This window comes from Mytilus trossulus, chromosome 3 (assembly GCF_036588685.1).
Source record: "Mytilus trossulus isolate FHL-02 chromosome 3, PNRI_Mtr1.1.1.hap1, whole genome shotgun sequence".
Lineage (NCBI taxonomy): Eukaryota > Metazoa > Mollusca > Bivalvia > Mytilida > Mytilidae > Mytilus > Mytilus trossulus.
In genome coordinates, this window is record NC_086375.1 from 64,465,656 (window position 1) to 64,491,403 (window position 25,748).

At 30.5% G+C, this 25,748-nt stretch overlaps 1 protein-coding gene across 3 annotated transcripts in view; it reads right to left on the reverse strand.

Moving 5' to 3' along the window:
• The window catches only part of LOC134712110 (MAPK/MAK/MRK overlapping kinase-like), a 51,556-nt gene that overhangs the window by 11,194 nt on the left and 14,614 nt on the right, over positions 1-25,748 (reverse strand). For 2 of the 3 annotated variants that reach the window (XM_063573274.1, XM_063573276.1), the window contains exons 3-9: positions 21,783-21,872; positions 19,362-19,432; positions 16,618-16,696; positions 4,915-4,963; positions 3,229-3,314; positions 1,340-1,432; positions 315-416 (exon numbers count right to left, since the gene is read on the reverse strand). In XM_063573274.1, coding sequence (XP_063429344.1) covers positions 315-416; positions 1,340-1,432; positions 3,229-3,314; positions 4,915-4,963; positions 16,618-16,696; positions 19,362-19,432; positions 21,783-21,872 — 570 coding nt within the window. Of the gene's footprint in view, positions 1-314; positions 417-1,339; positions 1,433-3,228; positions 3,315-4,914; positions 4,964-12,490; positions 12,570-16,617; positions 16,697-19,361; positions 19,433-21,782; positions 21,873-25,748 lie in introns of all 3 variants that reach the window. The other variant, XM_063573275.1, reaches the window with a different exon arrangement.

Below are 25,748 nucleotides of genomic sequence, written 5' to 3' on the forward strand. Positions count from 1 at the left end.
GGTTTATGAGTCTCCTTATGAACAAGATGTTTTTTATTACAAAAGTATTGAAGTAGAGTTATCATCTCATATAAATGTTGCTATTATGCTATACTTTTATTACAGTAAAATTGTGTATTATTGTGTAAAGTATGTGTGATATATTTAATGGTCACATAAAGCCTTGTTTGTGATGACAATATGTTTCAGTACTTTAAATTTACATTCTATGTCTCCCTTTCAAATGCAAACATTCACAATTTTCTTAAACATATTTTCTTTAGTTTAACTGAAAATTTCTCAAATAATAGCTAAATAGGACTGCTACTACTTACTTTTTTAATTTATTGAGTACTGAAGGATCTGGTGTTCCTAAAATGTCATGGATTTTAGCTATTTGATCTACTTCATTAGAACCAGGAAACAGAGGATGCAAGCTAAAATATAAAAGTTATCTCCCTTTGAACATATTGGTACATGCAACACATATTGTATTACCATTTCAACTTTAAAATTGTTTAACACCCATTTAAATATTGACAGGACTAAATATTAAACAATAAAACTGTCAAGGAAGTGAATGTCATTTGTATTGAGTAATGTCTTAAAAATTGATATAAAGCTTCTGTTTTTATCTTTTTTCGGATGAGTGGATATTGAATTATGCACATCCGACCTTCTCCAATCAAGCAGTATATCCCTTGCTATAAAGGGAGGGTTCTGATTGGTTTGGCATGATTTATAAATATTCAGCAAGCACCTGGAAAGACCAGATGTCAAATGTGATGCCTCATATAGAGCAAGCACAATGCCCTGAAAGTTTGAGAACTCTTGCAACAGTTTGATTATTATTTGATTATTGTCCTTGTTTTCCTATAACAGGAAAAGTTTACTTGTATTCATCTGAGCAGTCACATTGTAGAACCAAACTATTGGACTGATTGTGATTTTATATAATGTTAAAAAAAACAAAAACATGAAATATTTGCCACTGAACATATAGATCAACAATCAATCAATCAGCCACTTAAATGAACCTGTAAGGATATTTCTATATACAAAATATCTATTTGGTTAAGAATTACAGCTAATATCAATGCAGACAAGAAGGTTGTATATTTTATAAACTTGAAGAGTAGATAAATGTTCAAGTTGTAATCAGTTCAAGTGTTGGAAACATGATATTTACAAGAAAAATTATCAAGATGTCTTTGCATATAGTTGAAAATAAAGTTACATAATAGATGATTAGGTATAGAAAATATTCTAGCAAACAATTATATAGCAAAACATTCTATGCCATCAATGACTCCTTTCCTCTGTATACTTTTTTTTAGGAAAAACTTATTGAGTAGTTTACCTGAGAATTTCAAAGAAGACACAACCAACACTCCACATATCCATCTTATATGTATAGTAACCATCTGTTAATAAACATTCAGGTGCTCTATACCTGTAATATAAATAATGAATTACATAAGTATATAAGATTTCTCCTCTTTCTTCCTGTCTCATTTATGAGGACTCCGGGATCTGGTGTTTTTAAGCTTGGGATTTGGGGATTGATCCTTTGGGGATCCAAGAAATCTTTTTTTTTTAATTTCTGAATGCGGGATTTAAAGTTATTTAATTTCAGGAACTCAAGATTTCGTGTTTTTAAGCCCGGGATTTCGGGCTCAGGACCCCTCCTACCTCCCCTCATTTATCAAGGACAGAAACTCTTTAAATTAATCTGATCACCAGGAACTGTGAAATAAACAATTGTGCATTGGCTGTCTTTCAAATATGTAGTAGTAGGACAAATGTAACTGTGTTCTGCTTAGCCCTTGTGAAAACAGAAAAATAAATATATACAAATATTCTATGGTAAACAGGTTTAAAATACCAAACATTTATAAATAATCTCAAGCAATCCTTCAATTAATACTGGTAAGTGTTTCACAGGATTTTAAGGTAACTATTTCATTTGCATATTAAACAAAAAATTCATAGTTATATGTTCTTAATTGAGATCTCTACAAATATAGAAATTACACAAAAGTTCATCATGTGCCCAATAAATAATTCAGACAACAAATAAAAATTTATATGTGTACATTTATATATCATATAATGAAATGTCTAGTTTCTATAAAATGCAACATACACAAATAAACAAATCTTCTGTCATATATTGTAGTGGAGACAGTATTCAAATTACACAAAAAAGATTGGGTCTTTCCTGATTTGCATGACATCCAATAAACATGGAATAAATGTTTAATCACTATTTTCTCAAATTTACCCTTGATGTTTTTATGATTGAATTTTTTATATCATCATAATCTAGTGCTATTGGGAACTTCTCTGTAGAGTAGGAAATGAATGTTTGACGTCATAATCCAACATCATAGAAATGCCTAAGAAAATAGTGATAAACAGATTATCAATGCTCTTTAAAACTTGAGGATGTTTCTGGGCAACAGCTCATCAAAGGGATATCACCCCTCCGTGAGATTGTAGCAGAGATACTCCTCGTTCGAAGGACCAACAATTATCTAAAAGACCAGTAATTTTGCTTTGGTTGTGATATTCCCAAAAATATTCAGAGATGTTTTTATTTGCAAATGAAGTATATTGTACAGACTGTGGCAGTTAGTAAATACTTGTATGAACAAAAAAACATTCTTTTCTTCAATCCTGAAAGATTTAGATCCTATTTTTTGAAATTTCAAGGAAAAGGTAGATGAAGGGTTGAGGTAAATTGTTTTATTGCTGTTTTAGTAACAGTGTTTCAAAATGATACCACCTTTTTGTTTGAATTGAGTTCATAAACTTACAGATTGTGATATGAATATTCATACATGTTGTGGGATACATTTTTAATATATTAACCAAGAACTTGAAGTTACTTAACATCAACATAAGCAGTACTTTAGTTTTGAAAAGCAGTCTAGTGTAATTCATCACAACTGCTTAATACATTGTTTTCAATGTTTATTTTAGAATTAGAACATGTGGCCCCTTGTTGTCTGAGATTTTCCTGTATTTATATTTCACCACTTCATATTGTGATATTGGATAAAATTTAGCACACACAGGATCTGATGTTACAGCCAAGTTAAAGCTCATTCAATGAACTTTCATACCAATGAGGAAAAATACATTTATTTTGTAAAGTTTGCATAATTTGGCTTAATTAAATATTTAAATGGTATCTATAATCTGCAGATTAGTATAGGTTATGACATCTTTATTGAGAACACTAACCATCTGGTAGATATATATTCTGTATAGGGTTGTTTTGAGTATACACTTCTACAAGAACCAAAATCTGCTAATTTTAACAAGTCTTCCTGAAACAAAAAAAAGACAACCATTAAAACAGTTTGAATCAAGAAGACAAAAGGTGTTTCTTGAAAAATAAAAAAAAAACGAACAAACATAAAGAGATTAATATATGATTTAACAAGAGCTTAACCTCCTTATAAGATCTGTAAAAAATCAATATACCTATATGTAATGATTAATCCTTGAAGAATAAGTATATATACATAAGGTGGGAGTCAAAACTCTCGTTACCATGTCAGAACATAAACAATTTATACTGTATGTTTAAGCAGAAGACAAAAATATAAATAATAAAACATATTATGTTGTTTACAAATAAGAATAATTTAAATAATTGAATAATTTTCTTTTATCTTAAGCTTGTACTTTATCAACCATATTGCAAATGAGAACATGTTGAATAAACATGTACATAAAATGTATATAAAATGTAAATATAATCCCTTTTTTGTACTTAACCAAAACACTGAACAAAATTTGTAACATACTAACTCATAAAGTAATGACTACATTTAAATAAAAAGTCTCTTATATTCTTATATCCATTTGGTTCTGACAATAGAAGCTAACAAAAATTTGATCAAATTTTATAACTACCCAAGGTCTCAAAGTCAATTGGTAACTAAAGATGCTTTTTTTATGCTGATTATAAGGTCTGAGGGGATGTTATATGAAGGCCAATGAGACAACTATCCAACAGAGTCTGTTTATGCTGATTATAAGGTCTGAGGGGATGTTATATGAAGGCCAATGAGACAACTATCCAACAGAGTCTGTTTATGCTGATTATAAGGTCTGAGGGGATGTTATATGAAGGCCAATGAGACAACTATCCAACAGAGTCTGTTTATGCTGATTATAAGGTCTGAGGGGATGTTATATGAAGGCCAATGAGACAACTATCCAACAGAGTCTGTTTATGCTGATTATAAGGTCTGAGGGGATGTTATATGAAGGCCAATGAGACAACTATCCAACAGAGTCTGTTTATGCTGATTATAAGGTCTGAGGGGATGTTATATGAAGGCCAATGAGACAACTATCCAACAGAGTCTGGTAAGAACCATAATGAGATCAACCAACAACATCCCTATTTCCAGATGAGCAGACTTTCACATTACCAATGTCAGAGGTGTTGTATTGTTTTTGAGTATGCTTTTGAAAATGTTATTTGAAATGATTTTTCTTCTGATAGGGTCAATATTGGAAATATTTGAAATCCTGGTTAAATGTCAAAACCATTTGAAAACAAATTTTCTTTTACATGTATTGATAATAACATCAAAACTAGTGTCAACTTTAAAAACAGTCTTGATTTTAATGTATTATTTGATTTGGTTGCCTTTTTTATAGACCTTAAACTTATTAACACATTGGACAGAAGAAAAACGTTCCTTATGGAATGGTCAATAGCCAGTTCTCCTAATTCAACCCTAAGTTTTTAATTCACTTTGAAGTTCTATCGATTAATAAACTATTACAAACCCTGACCATATCTTTGACATCATGAATTGGCTGATTAATAGCCATTTCCATGTTTTTAAATTAACAAGTTGTACCTAAACATAGAACTCAAAACAATCAGAAATGATGAATGGTTCTTACTTTAATTAATATGTTTTCAGGTTTAACATCTCTGTGAAATATACCATGCCTGCAAAAGATCAAATATTATATGATTATTCGATAAACAATGGCAATATGCAGAAATTGATATATCATAAACTGTGTTGGTCTAAAAGAACTAATAGTCTAGTCAAAATAGCATTTGACCTCAAAAAAATTGCAACAGAATTTGTTTTTGTATTTTTCGATTCCAAATGGCTTTCTTTGTATCATACTAAAAGTCTACCAAGATATCTGAGTGGGAACATGGATTTTTTTGGGTGAAAAATAGCAAAATTTGTCAAAAATAGAGAAAAACTGGGAAAATCTTGTTAAACATTCATTTTTTATGATAATCATTTCAAATCAAAAGTTTTACAACAGTTTATACAGTGTTTATGAAATAAAATAATAAAAAAAATAGGTGTTTGTTTTAATAAACGGAATTTTAGGTGAAAACATCCAATTTTTGTTGGAATTTGAGATTCACATAGCGTGAATTGATTACCAAAACAGACAGGAAAAATATTAAAAATGGTGAAAGTAGTTCATTTGATTTTTCAATAAAGACAAACACCATTATTTTAATCATTCCAAAACTTTACAGCAATTCCTTATTGTGAAAATGATGATTTTGGGTAAAATATAGCAAAATCAATCAAAAATCGTTAAAAACTGGAAATACACCAATTTGGAGTTTAAACTGCTTTTGAATCACTCCAAAATAGAAAAGCGGAAATCTTGGTATAATTATAATTAGATCAAACAAAATTCATTGTCACTGTGCTTAAACTTAAGTTACCCACAGCCCAAGATGGCGGACTCTAAACTCGTTGAGATGACAGTTGATACGAAATATACTTTTTGCAACGTTTTTCATGATCTATGTAAATATTGATAGGATTTTTGAATAAAGAAATCACCTACCATCACTTCAAATTCGTTAATTTTGACTTCACTTTAGCGCAAGGCCACCTTTTAAAAAATGTATAAGATGTCCGTAACGTACAAGTTAAAAATAATCAGACTGTCCGTAACTTTATTTTCGGATGTGGGTAACTTTTTTTCAAAATTGTAAGATTAACAATTAAAACAGTTAAAGGACAATAAACACTATCAAACCCCTTAATTATTACATAGATTTATACATTTACAATAGCGATATGCTTCAAACTAAACAAGAGAAAAAATAAACCAGAGTGTCACGGATTTTCCGTTAAATTTGAAAAAAATATTCCCGGGATAAAACGGGATCTGACGGTACGGCGAAATTTATATAACATTCTTCTAGCTTTATCTATTGTTCACTGATGAGTCCTTGGCGGAAAAAAATGATATTCTTTCCTTTAAATAATTCTGAATTGTTAGCCAAAAAGGTATGGTCTCTACTATATCTAGTGTGATGTGTTGTTGATTGTGAGAAAAAAATGCCAATATCTAGGAGTAGATGGAAGTCTATATTATTGAACATGTGTCAGTTTATTATAGTAATAAAGGTAGATTTAAAATCTTCTAACAGTTTCATTGACCTCAGGGGTTCAATAAGATCGGGTATCAAATCATACATATCTTCTTTAGAGGTTTGGACTGATTCATCTGTATTTCTGCTAAGGATTGACCTCTTTAAAAGTTACTGACATCATGCTAAAGTTACGGACATCCCTATTGGTATAAGGGAAAAAAGTTACGGACAAGTTGTTTTGAAGTTACGGACATCATAAGTGTTTTGGCAAATCGCGCTGTACTCGTTTATTTTGTAGTAACTAACCACGTTTTACATTGCAGAGTTTCCCTAAAAGATTTATATAACTTTTTAATTACTGAACATTTCTTTTGTATTCATGGTATAGTAATTATATAGGAGCAAACTTCCTAACCGAAGCCAGGCGGCTCCATCTTGGGCTGTGGGTAACTTAAGTTACCCACGGCCGTTTAAGCACAGTGATTGTAAAACGTACAGTAAAATAACTGATTTAGGGTGAAAACAGCTAAATTTGTCTAAAAATCGTCAAAAACAGGAAAAAAATGCTATTCATATTTTTCAGTAACCATTTTTTCAACAGACTAATGGTTTGTTGTCATAGTTTTGTTTATAGTTGCATCTACTAATGTTAAGAAGCTTATCATGTCTGTGGAAGTGCCATCAAAATTTGATAAAGTTTCCCATTTTTGATTTCCCAACCATAATCTGTAGGATGTATGTCAACTTTTTCTGATAATACACTTGAAGACTATGAAATTGCCCTCTATCTGATGTTGGTGATAAACTTTTCACCTAAACCAATGTGTTTCCAGTAATAACTATGGATTTTAATTTTCTCCAGACAAATATGTCAATTCCTCCATATAAACATGTTAGCGCTTCTTCTCCTGCTTAGATGGTATCTGCTTTAATGCAGCCTTGATCTTGATATTTGTGATTAAGTTTTTTTAAAGGAAGTCCTTTGCCTTTTCCAAAAACCCTAGATGAAGAATAACAACCTGTTATAGAATGCAAAGAGAGCAACAAATTACAACCATCCTCCCAAAGAAATCCTTTAGACTGTTCTATGTTCCATATTTTCATTTTTTCAGATTTAAAAATACCTAACCTGTTTGCACTGTTGATTAACACGGTCCAAGACCACAATTGTCGTCCCTTGATTTTCGTTGTACTTGCCAATTTTTTGATACCCATCCAAATTTATTTCTCCATGTTTAATGCCTCATATTGCAAGTAGGGGTGAAATTACACAGTCACTGTAAAAAAAATTGGGTCCAGAATTTTCAAGGAAAGTAGTGATTTGGTCTAGCTGAAAAAGGTTTAAATTTAGCACTTCGGAAGCTATCAAAAAATTTCTTGACTCCTTAAACATAAAATTGTCCATATTTTGAGTTAGAGCCGATGAAGTTTTCTATAATTTTGATATAATTTGTCTCAAAGGTAGTTCAACACATGTTCTAAAAGAAATGCACTACGAAATAATTGTGGTCTTGGACCATATGATGAATAAGTACAGTAACACTAATAGATCCTTATCTTCACCATTTACTATGACTTCTAAAGGCAATGCTGTTTACACAATAAGAAGATCTGCATCATCAATTGCATTCTTACATTTAATGTTATTATGCTATAGCTTGTCACAAAGCACGTTAATAAGAACTTGTTTGTTTTGACTGTTTGACATGAAAAGTTCCTTTGGATAATAGATTATTTTCTTCATACATGTACAGACCGTTTTCTACAGATCTGACTATAGAACAGATCTTGATAAGAAGTGTAAAATCTTATGGAGGTCTAACCTGAGGCAGAGGAATGGGTGAATCCCAACGATCACAATGAATACTATCAATGCCAGCTTGTGTAGACTAAAACCGTGTCATGCAAGATCTCACTGGTGTTGCATACTGGACTAGTGATCAGCACGAAGAAGCTAATCGTACAAGGAAAGAACGAGACAGGGTAGACACTCTTGCAATTCTTGAGTACCTTAGTGAAAGAAATCATTTTACTAATTATGTTTCACTTAGAAATATTGAAACAGGTGTTTCTCCAGGCCTGCTATTAACGTTGAAAAAAAACCAGTAAGTTTTTGAAATAAAACGTTAGAATCGATGAAATGCGAAAAAAATTAGAGCTAAAGCTTCAAGAAGTCAAACTAATCAATAACATTGGCAGCCAAAGCTAAGTCAAAGTCAGATTCAGACTTTCTAAAACATAGATAAATAGATGGTGAGGGTCTTCAGTATATCCTTGATGGTGGATGCATATTGCAACGACTTCATTAGACAAATGTTGTATCATTTGGAGACATTACACAAAGACCCTGAAATTGTTTTTGAAAGTTATCAAGAACTTCCTTCAATTAAAGATATTACACATTTGCGTAGAACAAAAGGCATTATTTTGAAGAACATCAATTTCACCTCATCTATGACTTGCAAAACTTAAACAGAACTGTTCATGTCAAACAGTTTGAACAAACCACATCTTCTTATATCTATCTTATTAAGGTGCTTTGTGACAAGCTATAGGATAATAACATTAAATGTAAGAATATGACTCATGATGCAAATCTTTTGATTGTGTTTGTCTTTACTATTCATAGTATATGGTGAAGATACAGATCTATTCGTGTTACTGTACTTATTCATCATTAATCAATAGTGCAAATAGGTTATTTTTAAATCTGAAAAAATGAAAATATGGAACATAGAACAGTCTAAAGGGTTTCTTTGGGAGGATGTTTGTAATTTGTTGCTCTTTTTGCATTCTATAACAGGTTGTAACTCATCATCTAGGCTTTTTGGGATAGGCAAAGGACTTTCATTAAAAAAACTTAACCAACAAGGTCAAGTTTTCATCAATAAGGCTTCATTAAAGCAGATACCATCATAGCAGGAGAAGAAGCATCCAATTCAGGACAATTTCATAGTCTTTGAGTTTGAGTGTATAATTGGTGCAAAAAATGGATGTAATAAGAAGTTGATATAGATCATACAGACCATGCAGACTATGGTTGGGAAATTTCTCGTGGAAAACTTAGTCTAATTTTGATGGAACTTCCTCCTGCACCTGATAAAAGTTTTATCATTATAAGATGCAACTGTAAGCAAAACTGCAACACTAAATGATGTGTCTAGACAAAATGGTCTTCAGAAGTGTTCGGTAGGATGCGGTGAATGTTGTGGTTTGAATGGTTCTAATTCTGCTCCCATTGCTGAATCTGACTTTACTGATGAAAAGATATTTGATGTATACAGAAAACTATGGAATAATCTTTTAAAAAAAATATTTCCATGTATCTTGCCATTTACTTTTAAATCATGATCAGTTTTGGTCAATGAGACTTTTTACCTCTCATTATGCATGGTCAACAAGCTGCTCAGTTTCAAAATAAATAGCTTTCAATAACACTAGTATATATTGATAGGGGATTAATTGAGGAATCAAAATAGCAAAAATTTAAATAGGAGTCAATGTGGTTGTTTTTGAGACATAAGCCATTAGAATTTTGGCGGGAAAATGTTCTCTCATGATTTTTCATAGCTTTATCATTGACCAGTTAAAGTTCACAAAAACTATTAAAAATAAACAAGATTTTATAAGACTTTAACAAATGGCTTATAATTATGCATGTAAATGTACTATAAATAGAAAAATGGGGGTCGATGGGCAAATTATTTTAAGGCATTCAAATGGATAAAACCAGAGTATTTCGAAATCTGACAAAAATTCCAAAACATGACAAGCAAACATCCTTAAAATTACTTGCTGGTTAACATAGTGTGAATTTAAGCATTGTACTTTTTCATATAGAGGATAAAAATTAATTTTCACTAACATCTTAATTGATTTCTGAAAAACAATGAATTTTATCATTTTTTTTTTTCAGTTTCTGACAATTTTGGGCCAAATTTAGCTTTTTTCACCCAAAATCAGCTATTTTCAAATTTGTTTAACTATGAATTTTGTTTGATCTGATTATTATTCTATGAAGATTTGAATTTTTCTATTTTAGAGTGATTTAAAAACAGTTAAAATTCCAAATTTGTGTTTTTCCAGTTTTCAACGATTTTTTGATGATTTTGCTAGATTTTACCCAAAATCACCAATTACCAAATTAAGTATTGCTGTAAAGTTTAAGAATGGTAGAATAAAGGTTTTTGTCTTTTTTAAACTATCAAATGAACCTCTTTTACCAATATTTATATTTTTGCTGTCCTGTTTGTAATCAATTCACGCTTTGTAAATCTCAAATTCCAACAAAAATCGGATGTTTTCACCTACAATTTCATGCTTATACAAAAAAAAACTATTTTTTTATAATTTCAATTTATAAACACTGTATAGCCTGCTGTAAAACTTTTTATTTGAAATGATTATCATCAATAATGAATGTTTAACAAGCTTTTCCCAGTTTTTCGCTATTTTGGTAAAATTTTGATATTTTTCACCAAAAAAAATCCATTTTCCCACTCAGATATTTTGGTAGACTTTTAGTATGTTACAAATAAAGCCTTTTAGAATTTCAAAATACCCAAAATAATTCTGTTGCAATTTTTTTGAGGTTTGCCACATTTTTCATCTATTTTGACTAGACTATAATATAACTTTTCTGTTCAAAGATTTAAGTAAAGTTTTACTATTCTAATTCTGATGTGATTTTTTTCAATTGGAAAGAATATATGGTAGAACCTTGTCTGTAAAACAGTCCATTCCTTAATATTTTACTGTACATGAAAAACTAATAAATTATACCATATTTTACTTCAAAACAAATGAAAACAACTTTCTGTCAAATTTTCCATAAAAATTGAAGTTGAAAAAAAATCCCCTTCTCATATGAGTTTTTTCCCTTCCTCCTTTTTATTCATTACTTGGTATGATTGCCAGAAAAGTTGAAGGTAGAAGGCGGCTAATTACTATTAGCTGGCTGCCTGATTCAAAAGGGGGAAAATGTTCTTTGCAAATGAAATTCAAATAAACAAATCATGACTTAAATTACATTTGCCAAAGGGATATTTTCAAAATTTGTTGATTTAAAAAATATAAGCACAACTTCATTTCGATAGACTGTCAACGTAACAAAGGTTTGTTTTATAAAAACATTATGTTTTCCATTCTTTTCATACTAACTGGCATACCCAAGTTACAATGTTTATTTCTATCTAATAACCTTTATTCAAGGAATTAAAAATCACAATTAAAACATTTTACCATTGTAACAATGCATTTTGATTTAAAGTTTAAACATTTGCTAGTTTGCCTTTTGTGAAACAGCTTGATAAAAATCATTTTGAACAATGATAGAATTTATTATGAAGATTGGACCATTACTACGTATCAACAAGCGATTAAAGTCCCACTTGAGAGTGATAATTTGAGATAATCAAACACTTATGTTTTCAATAAATGGCATAAATTGTTACATTATTTCAATCCGCTCTCAAAGAAAGATAAGTGAAGGCCACGATAACATTTGACTTGAGTTTGACACCATTATAATGTAGAATGACTTGTGTTTTCTCAATATTATGCAAAATAATACATTTGTTAACTATGCTTCAGCTCAATATGAATATAATTCATTAGACATTCGAGTCATACTGACAATTGACTCAATTCACAAAACAAATCTGAAGATAAAAGTACTAGTTAGCCAGAAACACATCAGTATAACTTACTACATTTAAAAAAAATAACGGTAATATTGTTTTGTGAAAGGAGTCCATGGTCTTTTGATTATTTTCATAAATACTCCTATAACATAATCATACTAATAGCATTTCATAACCAAATAACCCAATCTTAATTACCAGTATACAATTGAAACTCATTTAACCTTTTACAACTCTTTTTAACAATGGTAAACTCTATTTTCTTTGTTATGTAGCATATAAAAAAATGTTTGATTCAGATGCCACTGACAATTTTTGAATCTCAAGTAAGATATGAATACATATAATAATTTGTTCAAACATATCCAATTAAAAGCTGAACATTTGCTCTTAAGTTATACTAGGTTAAAGAAATTTAGGATATAAAACATTTCAATCTTATTTCTCACTCATACAGATGTATACTACATACCTATGCATATGAGCTACAGATCTTAGCAGTTGATACATGTAATTTTTAACAACAGATTCAGGCATATAGTGCTGCTTGTCTGTGCAAAAAGAAAAGATATGTGCAAACAGGCTAACTAAAGAAGATATCAAACTTAAAACTAAAACATTCTAGCTAATGTGCAGAGTAACATATTCACACAATACACTAGACCTGAACTGTGTTCTTAAAAAAATAAAACAATTGTAATAAAAGTATCCATCCTTACATACGTATATCAAAGGGGTATAAATAAAAGAAATGGCAGCTTATTTTATAAAATTTTGGAATTGTAAATTAAACCAAAAGCTGCAATCGAAAAGCTCAATATACGCGCGTCTGGCGTATAAATTATAATCCTGGTACTTTTGATAACTATTTACACCACTGGGTAGATGCCACTGCTGGTGGACGTTTCGTCCCCGAGGGTATCACCAGCCCAGTAGTCAGCACTTCGGTGTTGACATGAATATCAATTATATGGTCATTTTTATAAATTTTCTGTTTACAAAACTTTGAATTTTTCGAAAAACTAAGGATTTTCTTACCCCAGGAGTAGATTACCTTAGCCGTATTTGGCACAACTTTTTGGAATTTTGGGTCCTCAATGCTCTTCAACTTTGTATTTGTTTGGCTTTTTAACTATTTTGATCTGAGCGTCACTGATGAGTCTTATGTAGACGAAACGCGCGTCTGGCGTATAAAATTATAATCCTGGTACTTTTGATAACTATTTACACCACTGGGTAGATGCCACTGCTGGTGGACGTTTCGTCCCCGAGGGTATCACCAGCCCAGTAGTCAGCACTTCGGTGTTGACATGAATATCAATTATATGGTCATTTTTATAAATTTTCTGTTTACAAAACTTTGAATTTTTTGAAAAACTAAGGATTTTCTTACCCCAGGAGTAGATTACCTTAGCCGTATTTGGCACAACTTTTTGGAATTTTGGGTCCTCAATGCTCTTCAACTTTGTATTTGTTTGGCTTTTAAACTATTTTGTTCTGAGCGTCACTGATGAGTCTTATGTAGACGAAACGCGCGTCTGGCGTATAAAATTATAATCCTGGTACTTTTGATAACTAATTAGCTATGAAGAAAAAAGGATTTTCAAAAACATCAGTTCAGCTCTAGTCATGCAATTCTACTGACAAAATATATTACAACAATGCAGTGATGATGTTTGTAAACACAAGATGTGAATAAATCCTGTATCCAATACTACAGACTATTTCAACTGTATCTCAGGTCTAAGTCATGAGTCCAATGACTTTAAAACAATTTTGCTATCTAACAAGTTTCAGGTCAGTACCATAAGAAAAACAAGTGAAACTGCGAGCTACTGCTCACTGATGATACCCCCGCCGCAAGTGGATAATATTAATAGTGTAAAAATATGGAAGTGTTCGGTAAACAGGAAGTTGTCGAGTGATGAATCTGAAAACACATCACACAGTATAGGTGACTTATTTAAATCCTGAAACCAAATTTCATAAATCCTTGTATTGTAGTTCCTGAGAAAAATGTGACGAAAATTTTCAACTTGGCTATCATGTGTAAAATCATACAAGTGTTCGGTAAACAGGAAGTTGTCAAGTGATGAATCTGAAAACGCATCACACAGTATGGCTGACATATATAAATGTTGATACCAAATTACAGAGGGTGGATGTGTAGTTCCTGAGAAAAATGTGACGAAAGTTTTGTGGGACGGACTGACTGACGGACGGACTGACATACAGAGGTAAAACAGTATACCCCCCTTTTTTTAAAGCGAGCGGGGGTATAATAAATGGGAACTGTGTCCAGGGGACACCGATAATGCCCTCACTTGCATATCATATAAAGTTATAAAGGGACAGAACTGAAGAATAGTAAAAGTAACGCTACCAAAATTGGTATTTGATCTGACTTTTGTGGTAATAAGCATTGTGTATAAGTTTCATAACATTTGGTTAAAGCAAACTTAAGTTAAGAGAACAGAACAAAAAAATCAGCAATTTTTCCATTTGTAAAGGAGTATCACTCGAGAACAGTTAAAGTGACATCCCCAAAATTCACTCTTGATCTGTATTTTGTGGTAATAAGCATTGTGTATAAGTTTAATAACACATGGTTGAAGCTAACTTAAGTTGGAGAACTGGAACGAAAAAGGGGCTTAACTCTAGAACAGTTAAAATGATGCCACCAAGATTCCAACTTGAACTAATTATAAGTTTTGTGGTAATAAGCATTGTGTAAAAGTTTCATTTGGTTGAGGCAAACTAAAGTGAGAAAATGAAAAACAACTTAGGGATGTACATATGTACAGAGGCCAAGGGCATAACTTAATGCACCTTCCTTACGACGGGGGCATAAAAATACATGAAGAGAAAATTTCCTAGATCTTTAATTGATAGAAGTGTTCTTTATAGATCTTCTAGAGGAGTATAAAGTTTATTTCTAAAGTTTGGGCACCTATGGACTTATATTCATTTAATTCTATGGGAACATTTTTAATATTCATGAGTATGATAACTATAAAAGTATCATTTCCAATACCCTATTTCTTCATACTTTACACTTTGGGCTATAATTTTTGTTTACTTTTCTAATGGCAAATTCAATACAGGTGTACTTTCTGCTATTGAAACATTTTTGAATAACGCTAACAGCTTTTCTCAAAAATAAAATCTTTATGAATGGATTAATTAAACTAACACCTATTGTTTAGATATGCAGACCATATTACTACCATTTAATAGATCTTAAACATGATATAATCATATTGATCTTACATTTGCAGGTTTTAAATTCAGGAGCTCTGCTTGATTTACATATTGATTCCGTGTTTGTTATAATCATTACTTATACATTTTCATTTTTTCTAACTTCTTTTTGATCTAACTTTATAATCTGAGAAACTTTTGTAGATCCTGCTTTTAGCTTAAAATCAAAACTTGAATGGTTATGAGTATAAAATATCATTCAGTATAAAACTAAGAGATCAGTATTCTGACGTTTGTGTATAATGTGCTTTGCCCACTGGCACATCATCTAATACAAGAGTGTAATACCAGAGTTATGGTCCGTCACCGTTCCAAAACCTAGCATTCATAAATGACAAAGAAATGCCACCTCTATACAATAAAGATGAAAAATCCAGTAAAAAGTATCAACATATTATTTAAAAGTCTTTGAGTGATAGAAGCATTCCGACTAGAATGTGTCCTTTGGGCCTTAAAATGAACACCATGAAAATCTACACATTATATATGGTAATTTTAATTTCAATTTGCAGTTACAGTTACACTTCATGTATTTAAACTTAAAATGCAATCAATTATTTATTAAAACATTCTGAATTTATTCAAACTGAAGGAGTTCTCAAATGAATGTTTAATTTCAATATGTCAATACATGATTTTAAAACATAAAAGTAATAAAGTTGCAGTGAATTCAATCATATAGTTAACAACAATAATCCAAACTAAAGTCTTTATTACCACTATTTAAAAACCTTAAAACTTTCTTATGTTGAAAAATGTAACATCTGAATAGAAATGAAAGAGAATTTTTTGTTTATTCAAATGTACCTTTAATCATATAAAAATGACATCTACTGAATAAATAGCCAAAACAAATATAAAAATGTTTTCTAACAGTGAAAAATAGATTCAGTGTATTACAGGTATACATGGTACATGAATGGAATTGAGTCAGAAGATTTTCGATAGGTTCATGAAAGAAGATGAATAGAGTGAGGTTAAATGCATGCTACCATGATAAAAGAATAAATGTGTTCAGAGATACAGAAATGTGTTCAAAGAGTGCTGAAGAAACTAGCAACAATATACTTGTACACAAACCATTCTTTTAATATTTTCTACATATTTTTTACAAAATTTTCTGCTGAATTTAAAGTACAGATGTACAAACACGGATAAAAACTATAATAAAATCTATAATCGCTGAAAGATACCAATAATATTCTTTTATTCAATGAAGATTAAACTATTTTGAAAACCAAATGGAGGCATTTTCTCTTGATGTGAAGAATGATTTGTATAAAAGTACAAGGTTTTACATATATACAATAGTGAAATGATTTGTTTAGTGTACTTTACCTATGCATATGTTCAACTGACTTTAACAATTGATACATATAATGTTTAACTTTTCGTTCAGGTAAATAATGTCTTTTTCCTGAAAATGTCAAATTTAATTATTACATCAACAACTAACTAAATTAAATAAAACACTTATTTGTTTTTAACTTCTCAACTAATAAGGAATGGTAAGATTTTCTAGAGAACATCAGAGAGCCGTGGTGTGGTGGTTAATGCATCCGACTACTAACACAAAGGTTCCTGGTTCAATTAACATTCCAGGATGAAAATTTCAGGGACTGAATATTTGGCTCTCCCTTGACACCATTTGTGAGCATGGTCTTGAGGAAAAGAGGATTGTTCGTCGGAAAGCGACTATAAATGGCGGATCCGTGTTAAGAGAGAGCCATATCTCTTGCACGTTAAAAACACCCTTTTAGATATCACAAAGAGCAGGCTAATGCCGCTACAAGGCAGCACTAGCACCCACACAGTGGAAAGGAATTTATATATTTGCAAAACTTGTTTCCCAATTCACTATAAATAAATATGTTTAAAACTAAAAAAAAAAAAGTAGAGAACACAACTCTTTCTCATTAACTTATACAGCAGAATTTAGATTTCTAGAATAAGAAGTGAATGCATCAGTATCATGTACTATTTACAATACAATAAATGGTCCCTGTTGTGTAAATGTCACCTGGAGGAATTATTAGACCTGATTGAAAAGAACACACCTCAAAACAAGAACAGGGTTTTATAGTCTGTCTTTTTACAAGTTGGAGTATATCATAATCTTCAACTGATCCAAAGCATATTTTGATAATTGTATGGAAAACTTTGTTTAGTTTGCGATTCAAACTTTATTTTGACACAAAAATTTTTTGACACAAAAATTCCAGTAAAAGTTTCAATAACATCAAAGGCAAGCTTTAGTTATAATATTATATCCAATGAAACTAATTTTGGGGACCACTTGCATCTTAACTCATATGGAAAATAATATCACTTGTTGCACTTAACTTAATTCTGAATTTGTTAAATAAACCTAAAACCTGTCATCTGATAAAAAAATATTGTTTAAATAATTATCAGTGGTAGTTGTTTATAGTAATTAAGTCTTGTTGGGGGTCCTAAGGGTAAAGATCGTCACCCTAGCTAGGGAAGCTGCATGTTCATGTACATTTGTACATGCAATTGCCAACAAAAAAATCAGATCTATATTTATAGAATTTTGGCCCTCTATATAGTTGATAAAGTGGTATTGATCTTACTGTAAACTTTGGACCAATTATGATACATAATTGAAACATCACTTATAAATCATTTACGAAAACAATCGGTTGCTTCCTACAGGGACGTTTAAACTGACGTGTTGCTACATACTTTTTTAATAATTGAGGCTGTTTAGCATACAAGTCATTTATTATGAATTTAAATGTTCAAAATAGCTACTGAATCTTAGTTTAGATTGATTCTTCACAATCATAAATCAAACATGAACATTAAATACCTTGTTAACTAGTGAATCAATATTTTGAAATTAAACAAAACTTAAACATGTCTCTGTTATGAGCCGCAGATTCAGGATTTATAAACTAGTTAAGTTCAATCTAGAAGTGATGACATGCAGTCTAAATACTAAAAAAATGTACTAGAACATTTGGCCATAAGTAGACACACATAAAGAGGGGGACAGGATTTGGTTAAAAGTCACATTGGCTAGCCTCAACAAATCAAATTTTTGTATTTGGCAATCAATATTTACATACTGAGGAATAAATAAAATTTATTTAACTTGTATTCAGAATCTCTTTATGAAACACTTGGTACATAAGGATATATCTGTATGCATAAACTCAATTATAAATTGTTACTTTTTTCTTTCAATTATTGAAATAGAACTGAACCACAAATATACAGATTATTTTCAGACCTAAAAGTAAACTTTGTACAATGAGTTAGTTTGCCTTCTGGTTAGTTTTTATGAACTAACTGATTAACCGTGTCTTTTCAATAAATAATTCTTGTATATTTAATTTTCAAACAGACAGTTTTGGTTCAAAGACTTAAGTATTTTTCAAACTATGGTCTGATTCTAAACCAATTCAGCAAAACTGATATTTTAAAAATATGTCAACGTGAAAATTTAATACACCTGGGATTTTTCACAAGATTTCTCTAGCTAACCATAAGTGGAGAAAGTTGATCTATGATAGAAAAAATATAAATGCAGTTGTTAGAAAAAACATTTTTTTTGTGCAGACAGTGACCAAAATCCATTTTAAAAGATACAGGCTGTGGTTGGGGATTTGATTTAGGAGAGGGTAAGCAATGTTGAGGGTACAATCAGTAACTCCAACTAGACTACTCTAATTTGAATGCCGGTCACAAGCTAGAAAACTTTTTGGAACATAAAATACTTTACAGACCATTTAAAAGTATGATTTGTAGCCGATTTCCCTCCGAAAAAAAAAGGTTTGAAGACTATTTATAATCTATATAGTCACCACATAGGTTTTGGGCACCTTTTCAGTAAACATTTAGTCCTTACAACTACGGGAATTCAAACTATTTGAAAACTTGACAGTGGCTTGACTTAAAAAAAAAATGTCTAGTTTAAGTGTTCTCTAGAAAATCATTTTGAACATTCTTTCTATGGTCTAAACTTTCCATTTTATAAACAAACTTTAATATAGATTTTTGGCTTAAATAAATAATATAACTGAGGCTTACTGAGCCATGTAAATAGCTTTACTTACCTCTAATTAATTCATATATATTCATATCCATTAATTCACATATAAGCACTAATGTTCCTGACTTCTTGTCACTAAAACAGAAAATTAAATTGTTTAATGTTTATCGTGACTAGCACTGTTGTAGTATCCATTAAAACAGAAAAGAGCAAAAAAAGACTAATAGGCATTTTTGGGGCCCATTATAGCATGCTGTTCAGGGTGAGCCACGGCTCCATGTTGAAGACTGTATTTTGATCTATAATGGTTTACTTTTACGAATTGTGACTTAGATGGAGAGATTTCTCATTGGCACTCATACCACATCTTCTTAAATCTATATAATAGTTGTTAAGGAATTTGTAAAATTCATATAGGAACAGTATAAATTGTCTATTTCTGTTTCTGAAAACAAAAGACTTTGGACATTATTTAATAAATTATTATACATGTAGTTTAAGATACTTAGGATACATATATATAGACAGATTTAAGTGTTCTTCCCAGGGCCTTTTAGCAATGTAAAGTGATCTTATTTAATTATATATGACATACTCATGACTTGGTACCGACATTTTCCTATGTAGAAAAATGGTGGATTTAACAAATTTTTTTTGGTAGCTTAACCTATTATTTGTATGACAGTCGTAATCAAATTCCATTATTCTCTATACCATGAAGCTACATGTACATTGAATAAACCTTTAACATAGAGCTATATGTCTCATTTTTTTGTTATTTTGACTGTTAAATGCAAATGTTGAAATTAAAATAGCAATATTTCAACATGCAAGTTATGCAAAATAGACCATGACTTAGGGTGTGGGACCAAAATATCACTGAGGTAATGAGATGTGCCAATACTTATATATTGTTGAAGCTACCGCTTGAAACAGCATACCTATGTCTTGCTTTTTGACTCTGTCAAGGTAAGACAAAACAACTGCCTTCAAATTAAACCTGCCTTTAATGCAAATGTTTAAAATTGCAATAAAATTCTATATTAGGCTATAAGGAAGCCACATATTTCCTGCAAACCTCTGTATCGTAAAACACATGGAGATGCATGTAAACATAACCAGAGTATAGACATTTAAACTTACAATACCAAGCTAAACATAGATACTTGATTGGATTTTAAATTTTTAAGCATATCAACCTTTTAACAATTCATTAAACTGATAAATAGTCGCACAATAAAACATGATGTGATTGGCTGATAAAGAACATGTGCAAACAAAAAATGGAGTTGGCACATTTACACCATTGTTTAGACAATTAGAATGTCATGGTGTAATAAATGCCTTTAGAATATGTAGAAACATTAGACTTAAATATGTAACAAACACCCAATCTATCAGATGATAGTTACAATCGCATGTATACGGTTTAAACATACAATCTCAATCAAACATATTAAAACATTTCCTCATGCAGTTTATACATAATTCTTCTCATTTCCACATTACAAGTTTTAAAAGACTGATCTACATATCATTCCTAAGACAAGTAGAACTGAATTCTGTGATTTAATGTTTCAAACAGTTACATGCTCAACTCTCCAATTTATCAGAATGGAGAATCATTGCCAATCCCTTTTGTACACCTTACTATCATTCCAGACACCAAATATAGTTGACCTACTGCTTGTAGTATATGATATATGTACTTGACCACAAAAACTTAATCTTGATTCAGTGTTTCAAGCCGATCCAAGAAATGAGGTTGAGGTCAGGTAAACCCTACCTAACGGACATGAAGACCTTGCAAGTAGCCCATTTGTACCAAATATATGTATTCTATTACTCATAATAAGTGAGTATTTTACATAACAAAACACTTTTCAGTTTTTTATTCAATCAGTCACTGAATCATAAAAATGAGGTCAAGGACAATGGGCATTTTGTCTATCATATTCCTATGAACTTGTAATAAAATTGACCAAAATATTGTTAAGTTGCAAAGCTGAACAACTGACAATTTGGAAATTAGTATGGCGTTTATTATCACTGAACTAGTATATATTTTTTAGGGGCCAGCTGAAGGACACCTTCAGGTGTGGGAATTTCTCGTTACATTGAAGACCTGTTGGCGACCTTTCGCTGTTGTTTTTTCTATGGTCGGGTTGTTGTCTCTTTGATACATTCTCTCTTTGATACATTCCCCATTTCCATTCTCAATTTTATGAAGATGTTTATTACTGAAAAGGAGTTATAAATTCAAGCCCTAAAAATATTTAAAAAAAAATCCTAGTGTACATGACTGTTATAGAAATGTTATGTGAATGATGGTCAATATCTTACTTTCCTTCATACCATATACATGTGATATACCTAGAGTAATTTTGAATTTATTTGAATTATTTTATCATGTGCACAATATCACCATATTTCTCTTGTATTGTCAATATCCATAGATCACCTGTTCCCCAAATTAAATACTTACAATATGACCTCCTGAAGTTCCAGGATATTGGAATGGGGGCTTAGTCTCCTCATGGCTTGGATTTCTCTTAAATTGTTTACTTGTTCAATACTGTAAGTAGAAAATAAACAATGATAAGATATCTACCTTGAGATATCAATAATATAGGTGCATCAAAAAATGTATCTATTAATCAATAAAAAGTCATTTGATTTTAAATAATATATATGTATATTTCACTTGAACTAGGTGACCAAATTTCTGCAGATGTCCATCTTTTAAATAATCTCAACATGAACCTTTCTAATTAGTTATCAAAGGTACCAGGATTATAATTTAGTACGCCAGACGCGCGTTTCGTCTACATAAGACTCATCAGTGACGCTCATATCAAAATATTTATAAAGCCAAACAAGTACAAAGTTGAAGAGCATTGAGGATCCAAAATTCCAAAAAGTTGTGCCAAATACGGCTAAGGTTATCTATGCCTGGGATAAGAAAATCCTTAGTTTTTCGAAAAATTCAAAGTTTTTGAACAGGAAATTTATTAAAATGACCACATTATTGATATTCATGTCAACACCGAAGTGTTGACTACTTTCTAAAATCTTTTAATCCTGCTACTTTTGGGTAAATAATTAAAAATCGTAGATAGAATATTTTAACATTATAACACATACAATGCATAAAAGTCGGGTTTTATTGTGTAATGGAAAATACATGTACCTGTATATCATGAAGTATATGCATGAAAAATCTCAGTTTTCAATAATATCTCATTCCTTTTGGGTTTTTGTTATTTTAAGTCCTCTAGTTTATCTCAATAAATCATTAACTTACATAAATTCTTTTAGGAAAACATCAATGAGGGGTTGACCAGTACAGATATTTAGGAAATTGTGGATCTATACATTAGAAAGAGTTTTGGTTCTTCTTGTGGTTATTTTTTTAGAAAGATTTGATGACACTTATAGCTTTGAGTTATATAATTATTATTCCTTCAGTTAGCAGCTGTTTTACTATACCAATGTATACTATAACAAATAATTCTATTAATTTCAAGATTTTAAAAAACTAATAGAAATTTTAGTTATTTAAAGGTCCTCTCCTTATAGAAAAAGTCTGTGTTAAATTATTTTGAGTATATATATCTATATCTATATGAATTTACAGCTTCATCCATTATCCCTATAAAATATCAATTATTGTAAAGATTTGCCAGACTTTTGTTATAAAACTATATAAGGAATGTTCAAATATTATAATTCATAGTCCTGAAACTGAGATGTATATATTCTTGAAACATCCTTTATATCTTATTTACCGTACTAATTTATGATCATAATTATTCACTGAATGTATATCTACATGCATGACATGTACAAGTACATGCAATCGTGTTATCGTACATGTACATGTATATGATTATCCAACTTATTTGTTGAAAACCTTCTACATCATTTGGTTCTGGTGGAGAGTTGTCACAGGGCAATCATACCACACATATCACATCTTCTTATTTCTATCCTTATTTGTGATAAATATACATTGATACCAGTGGATTATCGGATTTATCCAATCGAGATAGTTAAATTATCAATTTTAAAGTCCGAGCCGCCTCGGCGAGGACTTTAAAATTTATAATTTAACTATCGAGATTGGATAAATCCGATAATCCACGAGTAACTATGTAATATCTGTTTCTCTAATGATTAAAAAGAAATTATCTTTTTTTTTTACCGAAAATCCCCTTCGAGTGCCTTTCACATTGCACGAAGTTGTCTATTTCATTAACACCTGTTATCATATTTTGATTCATCCAGTTAGCTAAAAAAGGTCATGACCCTGAAAATCATCCAATGATCTTTTGAGATCACCAGCAACCACACGTTGATTAAATTTTTTTATACAATGGGTTCGGAAAGGGATAAATTTCCATAGAATTAGAGAATATAATATATGGTCTTGTATATAAACTTGGATTTTGAAACCAGTATGAAAACACTATTCATATATTCCTACTACTGTAGTTAATTATATATTTCTACACCTTTGTGAAGATGAAGTATAAACTGCACATAAAATGAGAACACATTCTGTTAAGATATTTGTCTAGACAGACTCAGAATTTAACCTGCATGACACTACTGACAAACTTAACACATTACCATTCACAGAAGTATTTTATGATTTAGTCTGAAAAGATCTCAATCTACAATTTATTCAAAACTTTTTGAACATCAATACGAAAAGATAATTTAAATGCAGATCAATATACAGTATGTAACAGTTTTCTTTGACACTCTGTGACAGTATCTGCATTATTCAAATGTAAGACATAATAAGAAATAAGGGGATTCTTTTTTACCATCACTTGGCTTGATTATCTTTTATCCTAGGCATGCAGTTCTAGTATTTACCAAGTACATGTACAATATATATCTTTATGTATTAAAGATATTAATCCTTAAAGATATTAATCCTGGAAGGAGTTCTGGAAATTTTTCATGTCTTGAATCAATACAATATATTTCATTTTTATTTCTTTAATTGGATTTTTATCCCTTCTATTTAATACTTGTATCTTATATTCATATTAACAACATTTTTTTAGTTAAATATGTGGAAGTGCTGTAAGAAGGCAATGGCTTTTAAGTTTTTATAAATTTATAACACAGAGAAGTTATAAAAAGTTTAAATGCATTTGTATATGCAAATAAATCCTATCAATAGTGATTAAGGACCAAAGTAGACCCACAGAAAGATAACTGCTATGAGCTACTTATTTAAGATAAATATTCAAAAGTTAACATTTACTGTTAAATTAGAATGACCAGTAATATCAGATCAGAACAAAATTTGGTATACATTAAAATGTAATGTTATATTAGATGTTATATCTTTATGACTTTACCATGAAAAAAAACCTGGGTAAATTTTCAAGGAGAAATAGTGAATTAAAAATCAGGTGTGTCGACAACGTGAGGGTCAGACTAAACTTGGACTACATTTTAGAGTGCAATATAAATATTAGCATTAACAGGATTGGTTAAGTTGATGAATTATAGAAAATAAACTGTTCTTGATACGAATTATTGATATAAATACTTGTACATGTATGAAGGAGTATAAAAGTCTTTCTATAAAAAACAATCTTTTTTTATTTATTTGATTACAAATATCATGATTATACCAGCAGGTGAAAAATCTTAAAATGAATATTATGATTTAAATTACTAAAATATTCCTGGCCTGGAATAAACACAAAATGTAAAAATTTCAATGGTTAGGAGAGTGCTAAGTTTTTAAAATGGTTGGGAGAGTGCTAAGTTATCAAAAACATCTGTATATGTACAACATGCTTAATGTGCACATGTCTGTCAAAATTTAGTGTTTGTCAAAGATAGTTGTCTGCCTCTTTAGCATTTATTTGCTTGTTGGTATTCTCTTTTGAATTGTTTCACTTTTTTCCTTCCTAGGCTTCTTTTAGATTACAATAGGAAATAAATTTTGCATTGGGGGCATTGTCCTACAGTATTTTCAAAATCCTTGTCCTCTGGTCTCTGGTTGATAGATGTTTCATTGGCAAAATTACCACATGTCCTATAATATTTCTAGATCTATAAACCATCTTTCAGGTTGGTTTTTTATAGGACTTTTGGGGAATATGACTGATAGATTGCCTTGTTTTATTGTTCAACTAAAATTCAGTACATGTATATTACAAAATCACGTGTATTAGATTGCAACACTAACATTTCAAAAAGTCTTCTTTGATAATATGAGCTCGAAGAAGTCTTTTTGGTGTATTTCTTTAATTGTTAGGTTGCTATCTCAACAATTATTAACTCAACATCTCATAGTATTCATAAATCTCTTTTACATGTTCATGGATATGTCCATTATCAAACACATAAAATTGATCTTTATTCCATTTATGACAAGAGGGGTTTTCTGAGGTTTCTGTGATCAAAAACTTTTGAAAAG